General features: G+C 35.3%; 1 protein-coding gene across 1 annotated transcript; it reads left to right on the forward strand.

Moving 5' to 3' along the window:
- The first annotated feature begins 1,803 nt into the window (after window positions 1–1,803).
- On the forward strand, window positions 1,804–22,262 carry SYAP1 (Synapse-associated protein 1). Its single transcript, XM_035733264.2, has 6 exons — window positions 1,804–1,924; window positions 1,962–2,080; window positions 6,245–6,585; window positions 8,027–8,199; window positions 11,050–11,295; window positions 21,484–22,262. The coding sequence occupies exons 1-6, from the start codon at window positions 1,837–1,839 to the stop codon at window positions 21,738–21,740; spliced, it is 1,224 nt and encodes a 407-aa protein (XP_035587586.2). The 5' UTR covers window positions 1,804–1,836; the 3' UTR covers window positions 21,741–22,262.
- Window positions 22,263–22,724: the final 462 nt, after the last annotated feature.

Genomic DNA, 22,724 nt, shown 5'->3' on the forward strand with positions numbered 1-22,724 from the left:
CTAGGTAAGTTCAATAAAGCCAACGTTGTCAGCATCCAATATCAAAGACTTACAGAGCCACTTATTTTGGGGATTTATTTACCGCTACAGATCACTTCCCCTCTAGTGGGGTAGTGATGACCCTAAGACGTGGCCAGCCAGAAGTTTGAACCCAACGGGTTAGTCGTTGGTAACCAGTCTTCTGACAGTTTGCTAGGTTTATCAGCGTCTGTTCGTCTTTCCTTACTATAAGGGACTATGAATTACAATGTAGTTAGAAAAATAATGTACAATGAAAATTTCGGTCCCTCGTAAACCTCATTGTTCTTTTTATCGTATTTTCCAGCCGTCATGGAAGGGAAAAAAAGAATCTGTAAGTGCATTTCGAAATGAAATCGTGCGCGCTTTAAGAAACAAAGTGGACGAAGAAACGAAAATAAACTCATGTGAATGTGATAGCGTAAAAGCGACTTTTATGAAAAGGTTTTTTCGTTTTTAAAAAAAAATAATTTTAATACACAAATACTATCAAAATAATAAATATAAATAAATATAGGCATATAAAAATTCACTCTTTATATCAAATAAAATACCATGGAAAATCGACCAGCTGTGTCTGATGCATGTCTGATGATTTACGATGGTTATCATTATGGAATATCTGTAACCGTTTTTGTGTCTATTAATATCATCTCCGTTTTCCCTCTTATTTTTTCAGTTTCATCTAACATAAGCCAATCAATTAACTTATTATTCTTGAAAAATTGTTTTCTCGTAGCACTCGAATTACCACTTTATTATTTTCACATCGAACCGACTAAAGATGACACAAGTATGCAGAGTTTGACAACGCATTTACCAGTCAAGCCTTTATAATCGAAGTAGGTCAACCCAGTTAAATCAGAAGTGAAGAGTTTCGAAGTTATGTTTGAAAGACTATCTCTATCTCGAAAGGCGTTTAATTTAAGCTGGCAAACGGTTGTAGGAGATGTGTAGCACTACATACTTATGCGTGACCGAGCGCGTTCAGTTGGACGTGTCCATTCAGATTAATGAGGTCAGCGTCAAATGTCAAAGACTTAAAGAACTATCCAATTCTGAGGATTTATTTACCGCTTCGCAAACAACCTCCTACTTAGTAACGTGATCACTGCTGGCATGCAGGACCCATAATCTCCTGAGACAAACGCACTCGCTTAAAATACAAGATATACAAATCTTGAAATAACTGCCAGGCTCATCGGTATGAGCGCAATCGGGCGATCAGACTACCACATTTGGACATCAAATACCTAGAAATGTACCTAGACGACAAGAAGCGATTGCATAGAAATCTGTAGGATTATGGCCTACTATGATATTGGTACTGCTCTAACAATAGACTTAGTCCTAAATTGTACATTTGTCATGATGTAACTATCTAACCTACGAGACTTTATGTGGGTGTCGCATCACTATTTACCATGACTCATAAGTATTGTAACAATGATCAATATATCGTGAGGAACACATTTAGGCTGGAGACAGAACAATATATTTAATATAGATAAAAGACTGTTATATAAGTAGGACCACACCTGCAAGGCCGAGAGATGCCATTCAGTTAACTCGAGCTAATTGAATAAATTCTTCTCGCCTTTTCTATCGTTGGGTTTCTCTTCGCGGTAAATGTTGAATATCTGATTTCTCAGTTGTCTGGAGTTCAGCTTTGAGGATTGTATTGTTAAGGTCTAATGTCAATTGATTTATAAAGACTCGTTACGATGATATTGAGAAGCTTTTTATAATGTATTTTAATAGAGATGTCGGTGAAGTTGTAGTGAAGTCCAGCGGTTGTTTCTATGACTGCGTTACGTTATGTCCGATGCCGAAGTTTGTGATTCAGTTGGAAAAGATATTCAGAAGGAAATATCAGACAAACTTTCTGCTGCAAAAGAATGGGGGAGTAAGCTTTCTGTGATATTACTGAACCTCTGTCTTAGGTTATTTATTTTCAAAAGCCGTGAAGTCCAGTGAGGAAGCGGTTAAAAAACTTAGTGATCGAATAGATTTAACCGAAATCAAATCAGTTGTAAATGATGTAACAGCTTCTGTCAAACAGGTGAGGATTTCTTAATGTCCTCTTTTACTTCGTTTCCATTTTACGTTCATATGTACGTATGTCTCCGACTGATTATTCACCAGCATTTACCAAAGTGCTTTATTCGATGTAAATATTTAGTTTTTCTTTGTTCAATACTCAGTTCGACCTTTAATTCAGTAAGATGTATATCTAACACCTGTATCGAGGGTAGTCTGAGCATGTGTTCACGAGTTACAGTCTGAAATTTCATCAGTATGACGGGACTCAAGGAAATCCTGTTTCTCACTTGGATTATAGTGAACTGAACAACGTTTGTGAGCCACATATCTAAGTGGAGAACACTAATCTTCTAGATTATGTCATTATTCTACACTACAAACCCAATGAGGATGATTATCGAGTAGGGAAGTCGTATTTTCGTTTGTTAAGTAACTGTAGTCCAGTCCATTCCAAAGTGCGGGGAACTCTTATCCTCCTTAACCTCAATTCTGTAAATATAGTCAGCCACACGATCGGACTACTTTAAGAATCAGCATCACCACTGTGTTGTATATACTTTTTAATACCCTCAAGTATATGGTAGTTAATACGACCATCGACCTTTAACAAAAATTGTCCCTTATCAAGTGCAATTATAGAAACTATTACACCATAAGAATAGACTACTGCATTTCTAGTTTCCACGCTTTGATCCTAATCTCTACTCAAAGTCAACACCAGTTTTATTCAAATCCTTAGCTGAGCAATCATACTACCCATATTGATACATCCTTAAGCTTTTTCCATATCACTATCAAGACTATTAGCTCTGGTCAATGATTGCATTCTTTTGACATCAGCCACATAAGCGACAGTCACAATAACTACATAATCTTGTTTGTAATCAAGTACCACTTTAGTCTCAGAGGAAATTTACTATCCTTTATATTTGTAGTAGCAATTTTAGTCGCATCGGTTTCAACATCAGTTGTAGCCTATTAAATTACATATTTCTAAGATCCTTCAGGACTTAATACTTGTGGTAGTTGGACAGCAGATTGCACTGCCATAAGCGTTGACTTTCTCACTATCAATTAATTAGATTGACCTAAAAAAATATACATCAGGAGTGTTACTGTGTTTGACTTCGTGTCTATAGTGGTATCACCAAGTCTTAAAAAAACGGTTGGCTGATTTTTGAGCACCATTATCTTCAGCCAGATGTTCATTCGCGTCGAGCTCAAAACTAAACTGATCACAGTCCAACGAATTCAATGTGTGTATAGTTTTCACTTTCTTTGTTCGCATAAATCATGCTCTCCTCACTAAGTATACCTCCTATCTGGGTAGTTATCTTACGACGTAACTTACGTTCACTAGTTTCCTTTTGCAATCAACTTGTATTTTAATCCCATTATATTCCCCTTTCAGCTCTACCAAATCTAACGCATAATTCATTTACAAAGGAATCAGTCGTTTTCTTAAACGATCGAATAAAGTCAGCTTTGCTGCTGTACTTAATATTACTGCTAGTTTTAAAAGTATGAAAAAGGATTAAACGGTATTTTCTGTGACACGGAAGAGTTAATTTTGAATTCGATTCCAGTTATATTCATGTCTGAAAACGTTTTGGAGGCAACTCATCGAAATTGGTTCATCATGCAGACAGCACGCTAAGGAGGGCCATTCTCGAAAATCATGAAATGTCAGCTTCGGTTGAGTGTAGAAGGTTCCCACCATATATTTGAGTCTAATATTACTACTTAGACCTCTAGGTCAAGGGCTCGGGGAGTGGTCTTCCAAGAAAACCACCTGTTTTTGTTTGGGCACCCGGGCAGTATCACAACCCACACACAAATCAAGTGACTTGTATGGCGCATACGTATTCGGTGCCCCTTTGTACCAATATTTGTGTTCAAATAAATAAACGGTATATACAAATATAGTCAAAACGGTGGCAAATGTTTAGCTTACTTCATCCCAATCAAAATTTTGTTGATGGCCATCTTATTGTGTTTGATATAACTTTGAGAGGGTGGTTTATGTTTTCGACTGTTTAGTTTTACACTCTTAGTTTAGGTATCACTGCAGACCACTCCTAAATAATCCTTTCTAATAAGTGCAAGGAAATAGTTCTTAACAATTGTATGTCCAAACAAAATTTCCCAGATAACAGTATATTTGTTCGACATTCTGTTTATGCTAAAAGTTTTGGGGTTATGCAGTCGACAAACATAAGTGCTGTCTTAAATGTAATTTCCTCGTTACTTCAGGATACCTGACCAATACGTTCATCTGCGCTTGAACATCCTCTAGTTAGCAATCGTTTGCTATTTTCGAATCCCAGATCTCTGGAAACTAAGATGATCAGTCTTTAGAAGGATTTCCCCATTTTCATTTGCAGAAAGTACATCAGTCTAGCTGTTACTTTGTTACTATCTTATCAGACTTTCAGAATCAGAAAATAAAACATTTTCTGTAAATTGAAGCTGAAACAAAGGGATTTGCCACCTATCCAATAGACAAATTACTTCATCAGGTGTTATGCTCTTGGTCTAGCTACCTGTTTTGTAGTTAGATATAAAAGGAGGTTTTCTTAGGACTAGTTAATAACCCTGATATTCTAAGCTTTTAATATGACTGAGACTGCAAATACATGGGTTCGACTTGCGAGTGATTAACCTTGGGAGCAAAGAACTACTCTGTTCGGTGACTAATGATCTGCTACGTCGACACTAAGTAGTTGGCAAGAGAAGAGAGAAGACGACTGTAGCAGAAAACCCTTTATGTTTGAATGCTTTCTGGATAAAAAAGTACACAACCAAATATATGAGTGTTTGGACCATAGGTTATAATAAGCGGAACGATGCAATATATGCCAAAATAGGGCTTTTAAGGTAGAAGAATATGATAAAAAGCTCGCGTTTAAATTCCAAATTTTGAATCCTAGAAGATAACAGTTCATAGAGTAAAAGAAAATCTATGATAGAGGAAGTAAGGAAGTCGCATACGTAGATTAGGAATTGAGTGAATTAACGTCCCGGGAAGTACCTTTCATAGTTCGTCATTTCGTCTTCATTCTTTCCCTCAAAAAATCAGGTCAGGTCAACTTTGAATTACTTTACAAATATTTTCAGTCCACCTAATTTTCCCTGCATAAACACATTTGTGCTTAAAACGACCAAAGTGTTATTCTCATCTATTCAGACACAGATTTATTAACTCGTTCATGATTGAAATTCTGCAAGTGTTTTTCATGTGAGCAGAAATATTCGGACGATGATCAATAACAATATAGTTTGTTTGTGTTAATTTTTTACCGATTGCTAAGCTAGACCATTGAGAATTACGGATTAGTGATTTGAGTTTTTAGATCAGTAAGATGTATGTATTCAACGCTAATCAATAGATCCAGTGCAACGATGCAACGTAACCAAGTGACAACGGCTCACGAGACTAAGTTGTTGACGTGAGCATATAGATAAACAAATATTAGAAAATAAGACGTGCCAAATAGAATAGGCTTTCTTTTATTTAATGAGAGGACTTACTTATGTGAAGAACCTTAAACACAAAAATATCCATGACTAGAAGTTATTTAAAACGCAAGCGATTGAGAGATACCGATTTCGTAGGTTACTCAAGTACCGATAAGATTAAAACCTGTTAAACTTAGTTCTTGTCCGACATATCGTATACATCATCTTTATTTATTATTGGTTGGGAGACGGTCGAAACAAGATTCCGGAAAGCAATCGTAGCTATTGACTCATCGATACAGAATATTAAGGCTCTCTCCACCATATTTTATTTCTCCTACTTTGGTCTCTTTGTCTTCTCGCCGAAGTCAACAGATAGTATGACTTCATCTGTACGCTTTACACTTTGACCTTCGACAGGATTCACCCTTCAAAATTCTTTCAGTCGACGTGCATATATTAGCATATTTTATGCTTCACGTTTTATTATGACTAGCTCTCCAGTTTGTAGTCGACTGTCAACTGGGACCCAATCACTTATATTGACTTCCTTATAATATTATCCCATCCATAAGTAGTTGACTTGTTTTTTTTCGTTTGTAAGTGAATAATCTTAAATCATCAAATTTTATGCTATTTCAGTTTATATTAGGCTTTTTTCAAAATTGTTGAACTATTACTATCTATAAACTCAGTAAAATTCCTATCTTTCTATATCTACGAGGTCCCACTCATACGTGAGTTTGAAAAAGCTCAAGCTGACTTTGCTGTAACATCTCAAAATAAGAATGAAGAAGCAATTCGTTTTCGTTCATCATCTCAATCTGAACTTCCACCATGGCATCCCGATATATGCGGATTAAGTGATTGTGATGCTCTATCTTCACTGAAAGAACAAATCCTAGCTTTAAGTCAAAATCCGAATAACTTTCTTATTTCTCCTCCTGAAGAAGCTCAGCTCGAATGGACATCACCAATACCTGACAATTTATTACGTGAAGCTCAAATCCTTTTAAAAGAAGATCCTAATTTAGGTTCTATAAGGTATCGACTTGTCCCTAGCAAGTAAGTTGTGCATATTATTGATCTAGAAGTTAACCTTTCCAAATCACTTATCATGGTCTAGCACGTTACTGACTATCTAAAAAATATAGATTCTAATTTATTAGTAATTGTGTTACACAAAGGAGATGAACTTGATCCAAATTATTTCTTGTTAGCTTTATATAGTAATATGAATAGGAAGGCTCACTTAGTCTGTTTCTGATTTCTCCGTTTCGTTGCTTTACTGAGATCATTAAGAAGTATTCCACCAAAAAAACTCATGTTATGATCATAGTCAATAGATTTTGCTAATTTTTTGTTTCCACATTAATTCGTTTCTGTCAACAAGTTGATGTAACTATGTAGTTTATTGGTTAATGCACTTGACTGTCAAGCCATATATTTTAGATTCAAACCTTAATCTATATATACTTCAGTTTAGACAGGCTAGGTAATGTCACTAGTTCATAGTTGGTCTCGGGCCGGAGTACATGAATCTCTATATAATGAATGAATTAAATTATTATACAATGCTTTTACACAAACTTGCGTAATTTATATTAGTGAGCCATATCTTTTTTGACAAGTTATTTTGGGAATTTTTATTTTGTCGAGATTATTCTTACAATATTATGCTACTCAACCCCAGTTGTAAGTAAATAAATGATCCAAATACATGTTCAAAGACTAGACGTCATTTCCATCTTACCTGTGGCAAACGTTACACAGAAATGAGGATGGACTATACTTAACCATCAGGTATGAAGTTTTGTTTTTGTTTGTGCTAAAATGATATGATCATGATGTTGATTGACTCGGTTCCCCAACACTAAATGTAACCGATACTTTGAAGGTAGCGATAGTTCAAAAACTTGTTCCAAATATCGTCTGCCTATCGAACGACTTTTTTCCAGTGAATAACTGTTCAAATTACCGCGATAATTAGATAACTACTTGAATTCTTTAATACATATACAGTTAACTAAGTTGAAGATAAATGTTTCACAGTCCTGAACCATAACAGTTCACCAAAAAATGAGAACTATCCTATTAACTATGCAACTCTATAAACATCAATTATATGTATGTGTGTGGATGATTTTATCATTAATATCTCTATGCTGACAGAATCACTGCTTCCAATATTATGCACAAAAAATGTACACAAACCAAGTTGAATCCTTGAATTTTAACCTCTATGAAATTTCTCGATTATCAGTAAGGAAGTTTCTACCAATCTCCCCTACCAGTTTTCTTTGTGTCATTATGATTAGTTCTCAAATGGAACCAAATTTTTCTACCTATTACATTCTACGTAAATAGGTTAGGGTAAAGGAAGAAGGGGACAGTATGGGAATCCTTAATTTTAAAAAAAGTCAACGGTAATATTTCTTCATTTTTATGCTTCATAATTTTTGTAAATCAATTTAATATACTATTACCTTCCATTTTTGTCATATAGAATTAGTGAAGAGATATTTTGGAGAAATTATTTCTATCGTCTATCCTTAATACAACAATCTGCTAGCCTCTCCGCTGTTATGGACGATGCTCATCAACCAAACATGGGTAATAATGGTGGTATTACAAATGATAACAATGTTTCTGACACTGATTTTGTATGCGTTGAACAAAGTATGTATATTCTTATTCAGTGAAATGTTTGTACTACATTTGCATTTTGTCTGATGATACCTTATTTCAATCAGTCATGTTGATATAGGTTCCTTTTAATTTCCATAAAAATAAATACTGTGATCTGATTCAAATCATTGATTCATTGCGTTATTATTAGTGAATCTAATATATAGGGCATACTGTTTATATTTTTATTTCACCTAACTACGTAAATGTCTGTTGTATTTTGGTGTGGTGTTGGTTTTTGTATGTGCCGGCTGTAGTACAGTTAAGATGTTTGCTTTCTACCAAAGAGTGAGCATACTGCTCAGCAGTTCTCTCTGTATGACCTATTATAACAGAACGTATGTATAGGCTGAAATTATCTGATCCTAATTGTCTTTAAACCATTGTTCGTTCAATGTGCACCCATTAAATGAGCAATGGTGAAGTTAGTCGTAAAGTAATAGGTTGAAATGGCTAATCGATGGATGAAACTACAAGGTTTTATCGACCTAGATAGTTAAAATATGTGTCATACATACCTAGTCACTTTTCAGATATACAGTGCTACCTGACAGGAATAAGTTGAAAAAAATCTGCAGGTAGAAAAATCAAGACATGTCATCGGTCCATGACACTATTAACTGTTGGTAGGTGCGAGTCTCTTGGTTAGTTGCACGCAATATTTGTCGTTTGTGATTGAAGACGTTGATTTAGCCATAATACACAAGAATTCAAGAACAATAAGGTACTGAGAGAATGAGTCACGAAGAATAAGGCGATAATATTGTGGAGAAATGTAAAAGGAGACTGAATTTCTCATACGTTGCTAACTCATTTTGTTGATTTTCTCTCTCGCTGCTCTAATTTGATGTCTGCCGACTGGAATCGATACGTACTCAATCCATGTGCTCGTTTTCTGTATGATAATGAGATGCTCACATTTCTTAAATGGAATCCATTTAAAATCCAACACAAAGACATAAAACTTAAAAAAAGTCGACACAGGATGTAAGAAATGAATTAATCTTCAATAAGAAAAGATAAATAAAGGATTCAGTTATTGGACAGTAAGTTATTTGGACTTGCTCTGCCTAAAATCTTTAATGAATAAAAGTCTTTTTCCGCCTCTCAGTAAGAGGATGATATCTGGACAGCACAGCAAGTTGTTGTGATGACTTATCGATAGATAACAGTCTAAATGCCTTATGGAATGTGAACAGTATACTTAGGTTCATATGGTACAAGATAATAAATCTCATCAACCTTGCAATGTAGACTGCAAGTTTTTGATCATAGATATCTCCGAACCATTGCTAGCGTACCGTGAAATTGTCCAGTGATCTATGTTGACGTTAGGTATATGATACTCAGAAACGATAGCGAATCGGTTGATGAGCTGTTAATGTTCACCGGCTGAGGTGGTTAGACCATGTATTATGTATCCCTAAACATCGTCTATCTTGATGTGGAATGTTGTACGAAGTGGAAGCAAGTTAAAAGAAAGCTAGGAGCTGCCAAATCTTGATTTGGCATCAATCCATGAAGTCATTGACTGTTAGATTGAGCCATGTCGGTAGGTGTAAACCACCCGTTTAGTGTCCACGCTATTATGATGGCTAATGACTGTAGACATTGGGTGAGCTGGGTCACAATTACTCGAATGAATTCACCCTCCAGCTATTGAAGTCTAGTGTTCATTTACATATATTTTTTCATTCAACCTTCCTGTGTCATATTCTAAACATGCAGTCTTTCTTATTATCAATATTGCTATTCATTACGTTAATTTCATTTCGTTATGTTGATTTGGTATAGTAACTTGGGATAACTCGTATTGATCCAAGGTCCTAGTTTGATTATTACTAACTAACTAACAGCTTTTGTCTAAGCGTATATCCAATAAGTTTGTTTATTGCATAGTGGCATTAGTAATTGTAGTTTATCGGAAATATTAATTGAATTTCACACTGTTTTCTGTTGATTACACCAATTGATTCCTGATTAAAAATACCAAGTTAAATTTCGTACAATTTAGTTGTCCAGTTTAATTGTTACTTATTTACTTATTGTTCCCTTGTAATTCACTGTTGAAAAGAGTAAGTTGTTATTCACTTAGCTAACTGGTCAGTCACATCTATCCCTATGGAATTGTTTGTATTCGAACTTCATGTAAAAGCGATGGTTCAATTTTTCTAAATTACCACCAATAAATTAAAAATCCGAATTTAGCTCGCTACTTACCTTGGTTTTAGTGACTGTATAGTGAACGAGAACAGCAATGGAGGACAACCAAACATATTTGAATATAAAATTACAGAATGTCGTTGTAAAATCTGAGAGCCATACAGTAAATACTTCATTTACAAAATGTCAATCAATTGTCTCAGAATTGATTGTTCCTTCGTTTTCACACCAATCACTCTCTGTTTTCGTTCTATTTTCTTTGATCTTCTTAACCTACTATCATCAGGTATTTCATTTTCTGTTGGTGATACATACTACTTATATCTATCGACATCAATATCACACACCACAATTGGATAATATCCACTAATCGTTACACAATTAAAGAAGTGTACATGAAAGCCCCGAGTACATAAAGTGTCATTAATTAACAAATGAATTACCATTTACTTCAAGTTTCAACTCCTTGGATGAAACGTTCAATTTTTGCACGTTTATACATACACATACATTTGTAGATGATGAGGATTGTTGATAACTATATAACTTGAACAAGATTCGTATGATCAATTATATTTTTAAATAGATTTGGTGTTTTGTTAGCAACAACTTTCTTACATATTATTATTATCATTATTATTATTATTATTGTTTGTATTTTACTCTTTTAACTTTCAGATCCTATTTGGTCTAAAATGAATACAAATCTTAAAGAAAAGGAAAAATCTAATGAAGTTTCAAATAATAATAATCGTAAAGCAAATAATTCTTCTATGAAATCAAAAATAACATCAGATAAATCTTTAAATACTTCAAGATCTAAAGAGAAATCTAAAATGAATTCAATAAACATCTCAAAATGTTCACCAACTTCTATTTTAAACAATTCACAAAATAATGATAATTCTTCTCATAGTTCTTCTAGTGAGTATTATATTTATGTATAACATAAACATATGTAATTGATTTGTTCAAAGTTAATAATTCATTTACTTTTTATATGTATGATATTATTTATGGCCCCAAAATGCCCTGGTACGGTCAAGAGTGGGGAGAGTCCGCTTTCCTTCTCGAAACGCTCTCACATGGCCACGCGTATAATGCATCTACCGGGGAAGTTCTACTCACTGCCGGGGGTGTTGTTTATGAAAATGGGAGGACGAAAAGCGAATGTCCGGCGCTTTAACCGGATTCCAAACCAATGGTGCATATGAGTTCCAGTATCCTAAACGAAGGAATGGCGTATGAACCAGTTTTTGGTCACCGGCTTCCACGGGACTGCATCTCCTTACGATGCTCCACTGTCTTGTGGACCAGACCTTCAGGTTGAAGGCTCCGGGTGTGGCCTCTTAAGAAAACCACCTGGTTCGGTTCGGGTACCCGGGCAGTATCACAGTCCTCACACATATCGAATGAGATTTGTGTGGCACATATGTATTTGGTGCCTCCTTGTACCGATATCCATGTGTTTAAATAAATAAATAAATAAGATATGATTTATGTACATAGTTGCTATGTTTAATAATCGACTTAAATTTTACATTGATATCATGACGATTATCTGTGATCTACTTACAATGTGTGAACTTGATACACTAATTCAAATTTTAGATCAAATTTATTTCATTACTAGTAATGGTTTAAATCTTAACTTTACTTTGCTTATGCCTGTTACTCCTAATGGAGCATACGCTGCCGACCAGCATTCTCCAACCCACTCTGTTGATGGGCCTTTCTTTCTAGTTCTATCCAGTTGTTGTTCATTCATCTCATGTCTGTCTCCATTTGTCGGCGTAATGTGTTGTTTGGTCTTCCTCTTTTCTTTTGGGCTTGGGGATCCGAAGTGAGGGCTTGCCTTGTGACGCAGTTGGATGCTTTTCTCTAGCGCTTCTTCCTGATTCCTGTTTTTAATATTCAGAATTGAAATTTGATCAATTAACTTTGGTATATGTGTATAGTGTAGATATTGATTAGATACAGGTTTTGCATAAGTTCGATAGAACGAATTGTTTACGGCTTGTAGTGGAATTCAGAACACTCGTTTCATTCTATTCTGGGACTTGTTAACTGGATGTATCTAGGTCCCAATGTTAATATTCACACCTGAACTTTTACTCAGTTCTTATTACTATAAACACAGATGGATTATCCAATAAGTTACTGGTGTAGTGGACGCTACTCACAGGATTGTTTGTAAGTAGTATACAGCGGAACGTGGCATCAAGTTTGTAGCAATTGTCAAGCACAGTAAAGAGTTTCAGTACGCCAGAAGCTCAGCTTTGGCAGAACACCTGGAGGTCAGACGACAAGGCAGCTCAGATGGCAAAAACACACTGAAAGATGCATATGGGAAATTGAAGACTATGCATATGTATTATGTAAATACCTTGTAACTTTTCACTACTAATATATATCCCTCCTGCCGATTGATTGACTTCTTACACCAGGATTTGTTTTGACAGTTTCATCATGATGGCAACTCAAACTGATCGACAAATTTACTAAGTCCTATTTTGTATATGACTGAGTAACTGAGCTACTGAATCTATATGGCCATTAACTTGTTCAACGGGTATGATGTTTTTGGTAATGATCTGTGATATCCCATTATTGAAATTCAGGACCTCAATTGATCGGTCTTTATTGCCATCTGTGTAACCTAAACAGATTGTCTCAATTTAGCTTTTGTCACAGGTTCTAGTACATTTCGGTTCATAGTTTCTGAAAACAACCGTAAGTATTCTATTCATTGTTTGTTTATTTCGGATTTTTGTCTGCATCATTACATATCTTGTCTTCTCGAAGCTTCATATTTCATTCACTAAGTGTCACAACAACAGAAATGGAAATGGTTAGCTGATTTGAAAACTATCCAATTGTAGTAAACTTACAGGCAGGTCAGTGACAGACACGAACAACTGAGAAGAAGATTAGTCCCAGACCCCATGGTTGACAGAGGGTGGTGAGAATCCACTCTCCTCTCGAAATGCTCGTATATGGCTACGCGTATATAGCCACTGCCAGGGGATTCCTACTCATTACCTTCTTGTGTCAGGTGTGTTGTTTACGAAATCGAGAGGATGGAAAGCGAATATGCGGCGCTTTAACAGAGTTGGTGGGTACAGAAGATCAACGTAGGGGAGTTGGAAAACTCTGATTGCAAACCAATTCTACATATTGGCTCCAGGTTCAGCAGGGGATAAATGGCGTATGAACTTATTGTTGGTCACCGGCTGCCCTGAGACCTCATCTCCTAATGTTGCTCGATTGTCTTGTGGAATAGACCTCTGGATCAAAGACTCGGGGGAGTGGCCCTCTAAAAAAATCACCTACTTCGGTTTGGGCACTCGGACAGTATCCTAGCCCACACGCAAATTAAGTGATAACTACTTTTTTGGCGCATATATATATTGGTACCCCTTTGTATCAATGTTTATGTGTTTAAATAAGTAAATAAACGAAAAGATTTATCTATAGCTTGTAAAGACGATTCAGTAATACCTTTTGAATTAGTTAAACCTATTCGCAAAGAAATTGGTTTGAATGAGACGATAAATAGTGAAACTATGACAAAAATCTCATGATCGATCTGCTACCGAGAGAATAAAGAAGAAATTTTATCTGGAAAAAAGTGCAACCAACCTTTGGCAGGTCCTCATTCACCAAACACATCTTTTGTTTGATTTAAATCTGAAAAGACCAAGTCGGTTATCAGAAGTTTATCTCCCACCATCAGTTAGATTGTAGGATAATAGGATTATATTGACTAACATCTATTCTCTGAATGCTAACAAACTAAATTTAAATTTTTAGATCACTAGTTCTTATAACAAACGTCCAACTTAGTAACTAAAGATCGAAGATCATAAATATTGATCTACCTTTTCACTGTTACCCAACGTACTAAGTATTTATCAAATATCTTATGATGTGTTTCTGTCATTGGAGTTATAGTAAAATAGCACAAGTTTCATAAGGTTGATATATCCTAAATGAGTAAGTATTTTTTCTTCTTCCCATCAGTAAATCATTGCTTTATTATTGTTTGTTTTAAATGTCTTGTAACACCCGACTCTTGTTGCTACCTTGACGTGGTTGTCAGGCTTGCTTATCGTAATGAACCAGTCAAGCTATACTGGCTGGAAAATCGTTCCTCGAGGTCATACCATGCCAGGAAAGTTGGTTGAAGAGCTGTAAGACTAGAAGCAAAAAACCCAAGGTCCGAGGGCGAAGTCATCCTGCTGACTGTACAGAGGTACCTCTAGAAAAAACTTCCACAGTGTGGGCAACCGGGAAGTGATAATCACCATTATACCTCTAACAGTACTCAAGACTACTGTCCTGTAAAAATATTCTATATATCATTTTATATTTTAATATTAAATTGTATAGTTTACAGTACAACAGCTAAAAATGTGTCACCTTAATAATTCAATGACTAGTGTATACATCAGATCAATAACTCTGTAACATAACTGAGAAAAAAATCTTACATCTATCACAATTAGGAATTTGTAAATATTCAGTTTCTAGATATTATTTTAGAAGTGTAAACTCATTCGACCAAGTACTTTGTTTACTTAACACATATGAATTGTGTCTTTTTTTATACTAGAGAAAGACGTACATAAAGAAGTAGCTTTATAAGTTACACGTAGACGCAAAGTTTCATAATGTGAATATTTGTCTCATATTTTGTCTTTCTTTCTATCGGTATTTTCTACTATTTGTTTGTAATCTTATCAAATATTCGTTATTAATACTGATTCATTGTCGATAAAATATTATAGTTTACACCGTAGACTGATTTTAATTAGGCAGCCGCATAAAACCAGAAAACAATGGATAAATGTTTCGCTTTCGTATAGAACTTCCATCAGTCCATTTACCTAAAACAAGATCCTATTAGAGACTGAGACTTCGAAAAGTTTAAACTTCTCGACGAGTACGTTATCTTTCACTCTGTTGAGTTGAAACTTTGTACCTCACTCTTTCAATTACGATTAATTCATGGATTCTTACACTTATAATAGAGCAGTTATCCAATGCTCCTTAGTTTTAAATGATTGTCCGCAATTTGACCATACTTCACAAATACTTGACCTAGTTGTCACACTACATCAAAGTAGTGAGACGGGATTTTGAAAAAATGTACACAAATTCAATAAAATTATGAGTTCTCACATCAGTTACTTATAACCTCATTCTTACTGGAATCTAACGTATTACTATTAAATACTGAATATTAGTATTATGTCCGGTCGAATAATAAATGATTGGTGACTGCTAAGAATTATTTATGGACTATTATATATATATATATATATATATATATATATATATATATATATATATATATATATATATAATCATATTCCTTTTATCATAAATTTTCATTTAACCTATTGGCTGCTGCAATACGATTTGTCATTCTTAACTTATTCCCAATTTACCAGTTACAATATCACACACTCACAGCCATTCTTGACTTGATTTTGTATAATTATTATTTTTCATTTTGTGGTGTGATGCAGTCTAGTCTGCTGCTGTATAAACCAAGTATGTCTGTAATATACGATTCATACAGCGGAGGTTGAGATTGTATTCTGGACTGAACGGACCTTTCTAAGCGAGAAGTTAATATACAGGGGACCAATAAGGACTCAGAATTGACCCAAGGCTGCTCGTGCTGGTTAATGCATCATTGATTTAGCACAGGGACAAGGTCATCGAAGTTGGTGTTCTGATTGGCGTTTTCGTCACATGATATTTGACTGGCCATAGGACATAACACAGCTAAGCGAAGATTGCATAACACAATATAATAATAATCATAATAATGATGATAACTGGAGGTAATCCAATCAAAATTATGGATTGAGGAAGGCAGTGATAAAAAATGTAAAACTCCGCTAAACGCTTGTCCCTACTGTTGAGTAAGCAGCTACTACACTGGCAGTTTTTGTCGTTATTATTATTATTATTATCATTTTGTGTTATGCAATCTTCGATTAGCTAACTGAGACTACATCTAATTTAAAATTAACTTTTTCTTCATCTATGATATTCATTCACTCAGTACTCAAATTTATGTCAACTCCCTATATCTCCTAAAATTATTGTGCAATCCATTTAGTCAATTTTCGTATTCTAAGTGATTACGATCTCACCTTTTTTTGCTATCCACATCCATCTTTAAATGACGTAACATATACTTACTCGTACGTATTTAATACTGAAAATCGTTATCATTCTAGCCTTGTCTGACTCCGGTCCTTACTTGGAATGCATCTGTCAGCTGTCCTCCATGCACGACTTTGCACTGTAGTCCATCGTATGAGTTCCAGATAATGTTGACAATCTTCTCAAGAAATCCATAGAGTCGAAGTAGTTTCCATAACATCCTCCTATCTACACTGCCTTTTCATAATCAATAAAGTTGATGTACAGTGACGAGTTCCACTCAACTGATTGTTCGACGATGATCCGTAGTGTTGCAATTTGATCTGTTCACGACCGATCCTTACGGAATCCAGCTTGTTGATCTCGAAGTTGGGTGTCTACTACATCTTTCATCCGGTTCAGCAAAACTCTGTTAAAGACTTTTCCTGGTACTGACAGTAGTGTAATGCCTCTGTAGTTCTCATATTTGCTCAGATCTCCTTTCTTTGGAATCTTGATGAGGTGTCCTTCTTTCCAGTCCATCGGCACTTGTTTCTCCTCACAAATCTTTTGGAATAAAAGGTGAAGCATGTTTGTAGTTACTTCGATGTCTGACTTCAGTGCTTCAGCTGGTATATTGTCGGGTCCTGCTGCTTTTCCGCTCTTGATCTGTTTGATGGCCATTCTGGTTTCTTCCGTCGTTGGTAGATTGACATCTATAGAAAGGTCTGTGTGTGCTGCTTCGATGTCCGGTGGATTCGTTGGAGACGGCCTTTTCAGGAGTTCTACCCATCTGTTCCGCTGTTGTTAAATTTCAGTGATTGACCTGCCTTCTTTGTCTTTGACCGGTCTCTCTGGTTTACTATATTTCTCTGCTAGTTTCTTCGTTGTATCGTAAAGCTGTTTCATATTTCCTTCTCTTGCAGCTTTTTCTGCCGTCGTTGCTAGTTCTTCCACGTATTTCTTCTTGTCGGCTCTAATGCTCTTCTTCACTTGCTTGTTTGCTTCTATGTACTCAGCTCGTGCTTTGACTTTCTCTGCTCGTGTTCGGCTGTTGTTAATTGCTGTCTTCTTGTTCTTCCTTTCTTTGATCTTGTCCAGTGTTCCTATAGAGATCCATTCCTTATGATGATGCTTCTCGAGGCCCTCAACCTCTTGACACGTTGAAGTTAGTGCTTCTTTGATACCTTTCCAGTTGTCCTCCATAGTAGTTTCTTCTTCCTTCAGTAGATTCTGTAAGGCTTGGAACCTGTTGTTGAGAGTTATCTTGAATTCATTGAGTTTGTCAGTATCTCGAAGGAAGGCTGGTCCGGTGAGATTCGTGTAGCTTTCTGTATACGTTTGTGTGGAAATATTCTGCCACCTATGACGAATTTGTTGAATGCACACACATTTGCAAATCATTCCCCATTTTCGTTTCTCTGTCCCAGTCAATCCATGTCGTCCCATGATATCATATCCGGTGTTGTCTATTCCAACTTTGGCATTTAGATCTCCCATCAGAACTGTGTGGTCCTTTCTTGGGCATTTCTCTATGATTGACTGCAGCCTCTCATAGAATTGATCTTTAATGTCGTCGTTGCTATTATTGGTGGGTACATAGCATTGGATAATATTTATTGTTATCCCCTCTTTCTTTGTTTTGAATGATGCTTTGATGATTCTGAATGCGTGAGATTCCCATCCTACGAGTGCATTTCATGCTTCTTTGGACGGCATTAGAGCAACTCCCTGAGTGTGTGCAGCATTTCCCTCTTCGTGGCTGGAGTACAGGAGCATCTCTCCCGTATTTAGCCTTTGTTGTCCAGCTTGGGTTCAATGGGTTTCGCTGATTCCCAGTACTGCCAAATTGTATCTCCTCATTTCCGTTGTTATTTGACTGGTCTTCCCGGTTTCCCACATTGTTCGAACGTTCCATGTACCTATAAAAATTTTTGCTCTGGTTGTTGGAGGGGGCATCGGCCTCGTGGCTTCCGAAGGAACTCGGCTTTCACCATGAAGCGTCATAATTCTTCTAAATGAAGACCTTCTAACTCCCAGGGCAGAGTTAAAATGGTTTGAATTATTTTGTCTGGTTAGCGTTTTTTAGCCAGTTAGTTTTCTACGGGATGGGGTCGCTAACTCCATGCCCAACCCTCCTCCTTTACCCGGGCTTGGGACCGGCAGTAACTTTAGAAGAGCTACAGGCGGAGTTAAACTATATAACATATTAACTTATATCTACTTCAGTTTTATTTCTATTATCTCACTGTGAAACATTACTTGATCCACATGATAATAATAGTCCATATGACTTCTCTATCGATTATAATTCATTGAGATTTATTCTTTCTTATACTGATTATATAGTTTATAAGTATATAAATTATGTATTCGACGTGACTTGTACTACATTATAATGTATTCATTCAATCAATACTTTCATATCTGTGGTTGTCATGGTGATGGATTATCGGTTTTTGTCACCAGTGTAATTAATGTTCTGACGGTTTTTATTGATGTTCGTTAGTAAAACAACCCGTTGTGTTCCGTGGTTGTCTTATTCTGATAATTATATACATATACTTTTTATATAATACGTGCCCAAACTAGTTAGTTGATTAAGAAAACTAAGAGTGAGTAAGAAGATTTGATTAAATAACCCTAATAGAAAATATATGCATAATTCATCCATAAATATATATCTGTCTCTCACAAAATTAAACCAAATTTTCAACTAGTAGCATATAATTGTTTCTTTAAGCCAAATATTGACCAATAGCACATGTCCGTTAACATTTTTCATTTATCATTTGACTTTCATCTGATCGGTTCAGCGTATCACAACTGGTATGTTGGTGACACATATGTGTAATTCGTTAGTTGGTTAATTGTGGAAATTAGTTCAATGTTCTTTAAATAGTTTTGCTGTTCTACGGTTAAAGTCAATCCAGTTTGTAATATCAGTATAGATGAGATTTGTTTGTCTAGTTTTTCATTTGAATGCTACTAGCATTTTTATCACTGTGTACGAATTTATATTATAGATATTTCTCAGAAACACTGATCACATCATGATAAACACAAACGTGTGAATAAAGTAAATCACATCGGTTAAATCAATCGCTTCAATTTAATCGATGAGGTTGAACTTAGATAGTTTGATCTGACCACAAAGTATAAATAAAAATAATATATTTGTAACATCCCAATGAGTAGAAAATTAGATTTTCTGACGTTTCGTGACTTAGTGTAAGCCACTTCTTCAGGGACTAAATAACCAAATTAAAATTGGTCCAAGTTTAAATAGTACAACGGAACAATGCAAGAATAATATTATGTGATCAATCAGAAACAGGTCTGAACAAGTTAATGTCATGTCATTTCTATCAAGGTGAATCATAAGTGATATGTATGTTAATTTATGTGTATATAAGTGTGCATTGTTTAGGAATGAAAACTTGTGTGACCTTTATGGTAAGAAAGGATAGAGTTTAAATTTGTAATATGATAGTGTGAAATTGTAAATACGATCAGACTGAATGGTTAGGATAGATGGTCCAAGTAGGATGTATGATAATGCCTTCTTTTCTATTGAGAGAAGTAGGATTAAGTAATTTACTAATTAAAACAATTTTATATATTGTAATCTTTTTGCTTATCCCCCCTCATTGTAATTACGAGTACCTTTATACCGATAACACATTAATGCCTATGATACACAGCTACAATGTATATATTTAAAACCGATTAGCCCCATTCGAATCCTGTCCAATTTGAATTACAAAAGAAATAACCCCTATTTATCATGTATTCTTTAGACTAGTTAAAATGCCTTAACGTACCACTACAAATAAGAAGTCTGAATTTCTACAAAGTCAGGTCATTTATTATACAATAATGAAAGCGATATAACGGATGGTTTAAAATATATTTATCAAATGCACTACGATAATACGATAATGAGTCTAGTCACGTTATATTAGATCTAGGATTCACGAACCAGAATAGAGAGTCAGAGTATAGACTAAACAATAGTCAATGGGCTATGTGTTTGTTTGTCCAAACTCAGTGACCAATTATATTTTAATTACTTTACCATACATCAGAAAATAGTAGTAGCTGTAACAGTTAAACAGAAATCAGTCGTTACTGAGTTAAATGGAAACTTACAATTAGTAAAAGACTATATTGGATTACCCCTCTTGTAGGAGTATAAGTCGCCAACCAGTACTACATTCTGGGTATATATATACATATACATATATTCCAGAGTAGTTATAAATGTAAACCTCTTTGTATTGCCTCCTAGATCAATTCATTTGATCAGTAAAACGTGTAATTACAATTAATGAATGAAACAAATGAATACAATAAGGGAAATACAATAAAAGATAAATATCATAAACCAATTATTTAATAAATACACAATAAACAATGATATAATCATTGTCCTTCAAATAATTCCAATTATTTCATTCATCTCTCTCTCCAAATTATTCACCAAGTAACTAATTTTCAAGGTTTCTCACTTTGGGTGCCGGCTCAGTGGTCTAATGGTTAAGTGCTCGCGCGCGAAACCAGTAGGTCCTGGGTTCGAGTCTCGCAGGGGCTGAGGTCGTGGATGCGTACTGCTGAGGAGTCCCATACTAGGACGAAACGGCCGTCCAGTGTTTCCAGGTTTTCCATGGTGGTCTAGCTTCAATTGACTCATGATCTTAACCAGTGAAATTACTATAATATTCACAAAACCCATCTGATATTAATCATGTAATCATTGTCCTTCAAATAATTCCAAGTACTTCATTCATCTCTCTCTCTTTCTCTCTACAAATTGCTCATCAAGTAACTAATTTTCAAAGTTTCTCACTTTTCTCTACTCATTTATTCATTCATTTCCTTTTTGAAATCCTGTTTTATATTTTGTCTCATTATTATTGTTTTTTTCTAAAAATTAACATTCATTTATAGCTAAAACATTGGAAGAACAATTAGAAGAAGAGATTGCTCGTGAAGTGGATGAACTTGTTTTAACTAAATCAGAGAATAATTCTATTCATCCAATTAATAATAATAATAATAACAATGATGATGATCTATCTGTAACAGATGAAATTGATGAAGAATTAGAATTGGAAATATTAGCTGAATTAGAAGGTGGTAATAATACGGTCGGTCATTCCACTAGTTGTAATGTTGATGATAGTGTCAAAGAAGCGAATAGTTAATGCAAGAGAAAAAGAATGTTAGACAAAGACAAAAAAACAAAACAAAAATTCATTGAAAGTACACTTTTGATTCTTTTCTTTTTATGCCATTAAAAATTTAAAATACAATAAAAAGTGTTTCTTTCTTTTGTATGACACGCCGTAGTTATCTTTGATATATACATTATTGTTTCTTTTTATTTCGCAAGTAATTTCCCTCTCCCCCCTTTTTTTGGCAAATTAAAAGAACCACTGACCACCTGATTATAATTGATAATGTTGTGTAGTTGCGTTGTTTGTTTCTCTTTTAATTTTTGTCCATAGTGTATGTGGTGTATTCACCACTTTCCTTTTCACACTTTTTGTTCACATATCAATTAGTGATCACTATATTATTATCATTATTATAATGCTTGTTTATTTGATCTTTTTTCCTTCAAATTTTTAATTCTTAAAATGCTTTTCACTGTATTGGAAGGTTTAATTATTTATTTTCACTAATGATGTAATAAAGTTGCTTTACATAACCAATTTTATATACACGTATATCAGTCAGTTAGTTATAAGTGTAATGTAGAACCTGACACATATTTACATTATCAGAATGGGTTTTGTGGAGAGTTTTAGAAATTTCACAGGTTGAAATCATGAGTCAATTGAAGCCAGACCACCATGGAAAACCTGGAAGCACTGGAGTTCTAGTGAGAAGCCGTTACCAGTGGAGTTCAACCAGGTCTGTTGTGTACGGTGGCGCAACTTCGTGGATTGGTTGAAGTTAGACATTAACGCCGTCGGGCGCCGGCCCAGTGTCCAATGGTTAAGTGCTCGCGCGCGAAACCAGCAGGTCCTGGGTTCGAATCCCGCGTGGTGCGGGATCGTGGGTGCGCGCTGCTGAGGAGTCCCATGCTAGGACGAAGTGGCCGTGCAGTGCCTCCAGGTTTTCCATGGTGGTCTAGCTTCAATTGACTCATGATTTCAACCTGTGACATTTACATTGATTGAAGT

This window comes from Schistosoma haematobium, chromosome 5, assembly GCF_000699445.3.
Source record: "Schistosoma haematobium chromosome 5, whole genome shotgun sequence".
Lineage (NCBI taxonomy): Eukaryota > Metazoa > Platyhelminthes > Trematoda > Strigeidida > Schistosomatidae > Schistosoma > Schistosoma haematobium.

Excerpts from the sequence above, each read along its gene's own strand:
- SYAP1 (XM_035733264.2), top strand. The coding sequence starts at position 1,837 with ATGTCCGATGCCGAAGTTTGTGATTCAGTTGGAAAAGATATTCAGAAG. Across the intron at positions 6,586-8,026 it reads TATCGACTTGTCCCTAGCAA|AATTAGTGAAGAGATATTTT; the intron begins GTAAGTTGTGCA and ends TTTGTCATATAG. Across the intron at positions 8,200-11,049 it reads TTTTGTATGCGTTGAACAAA|ATCCTATTTGGTCTAAAATG; the intron begins GTATGTATATTC and ends TTTAACTTTCAG.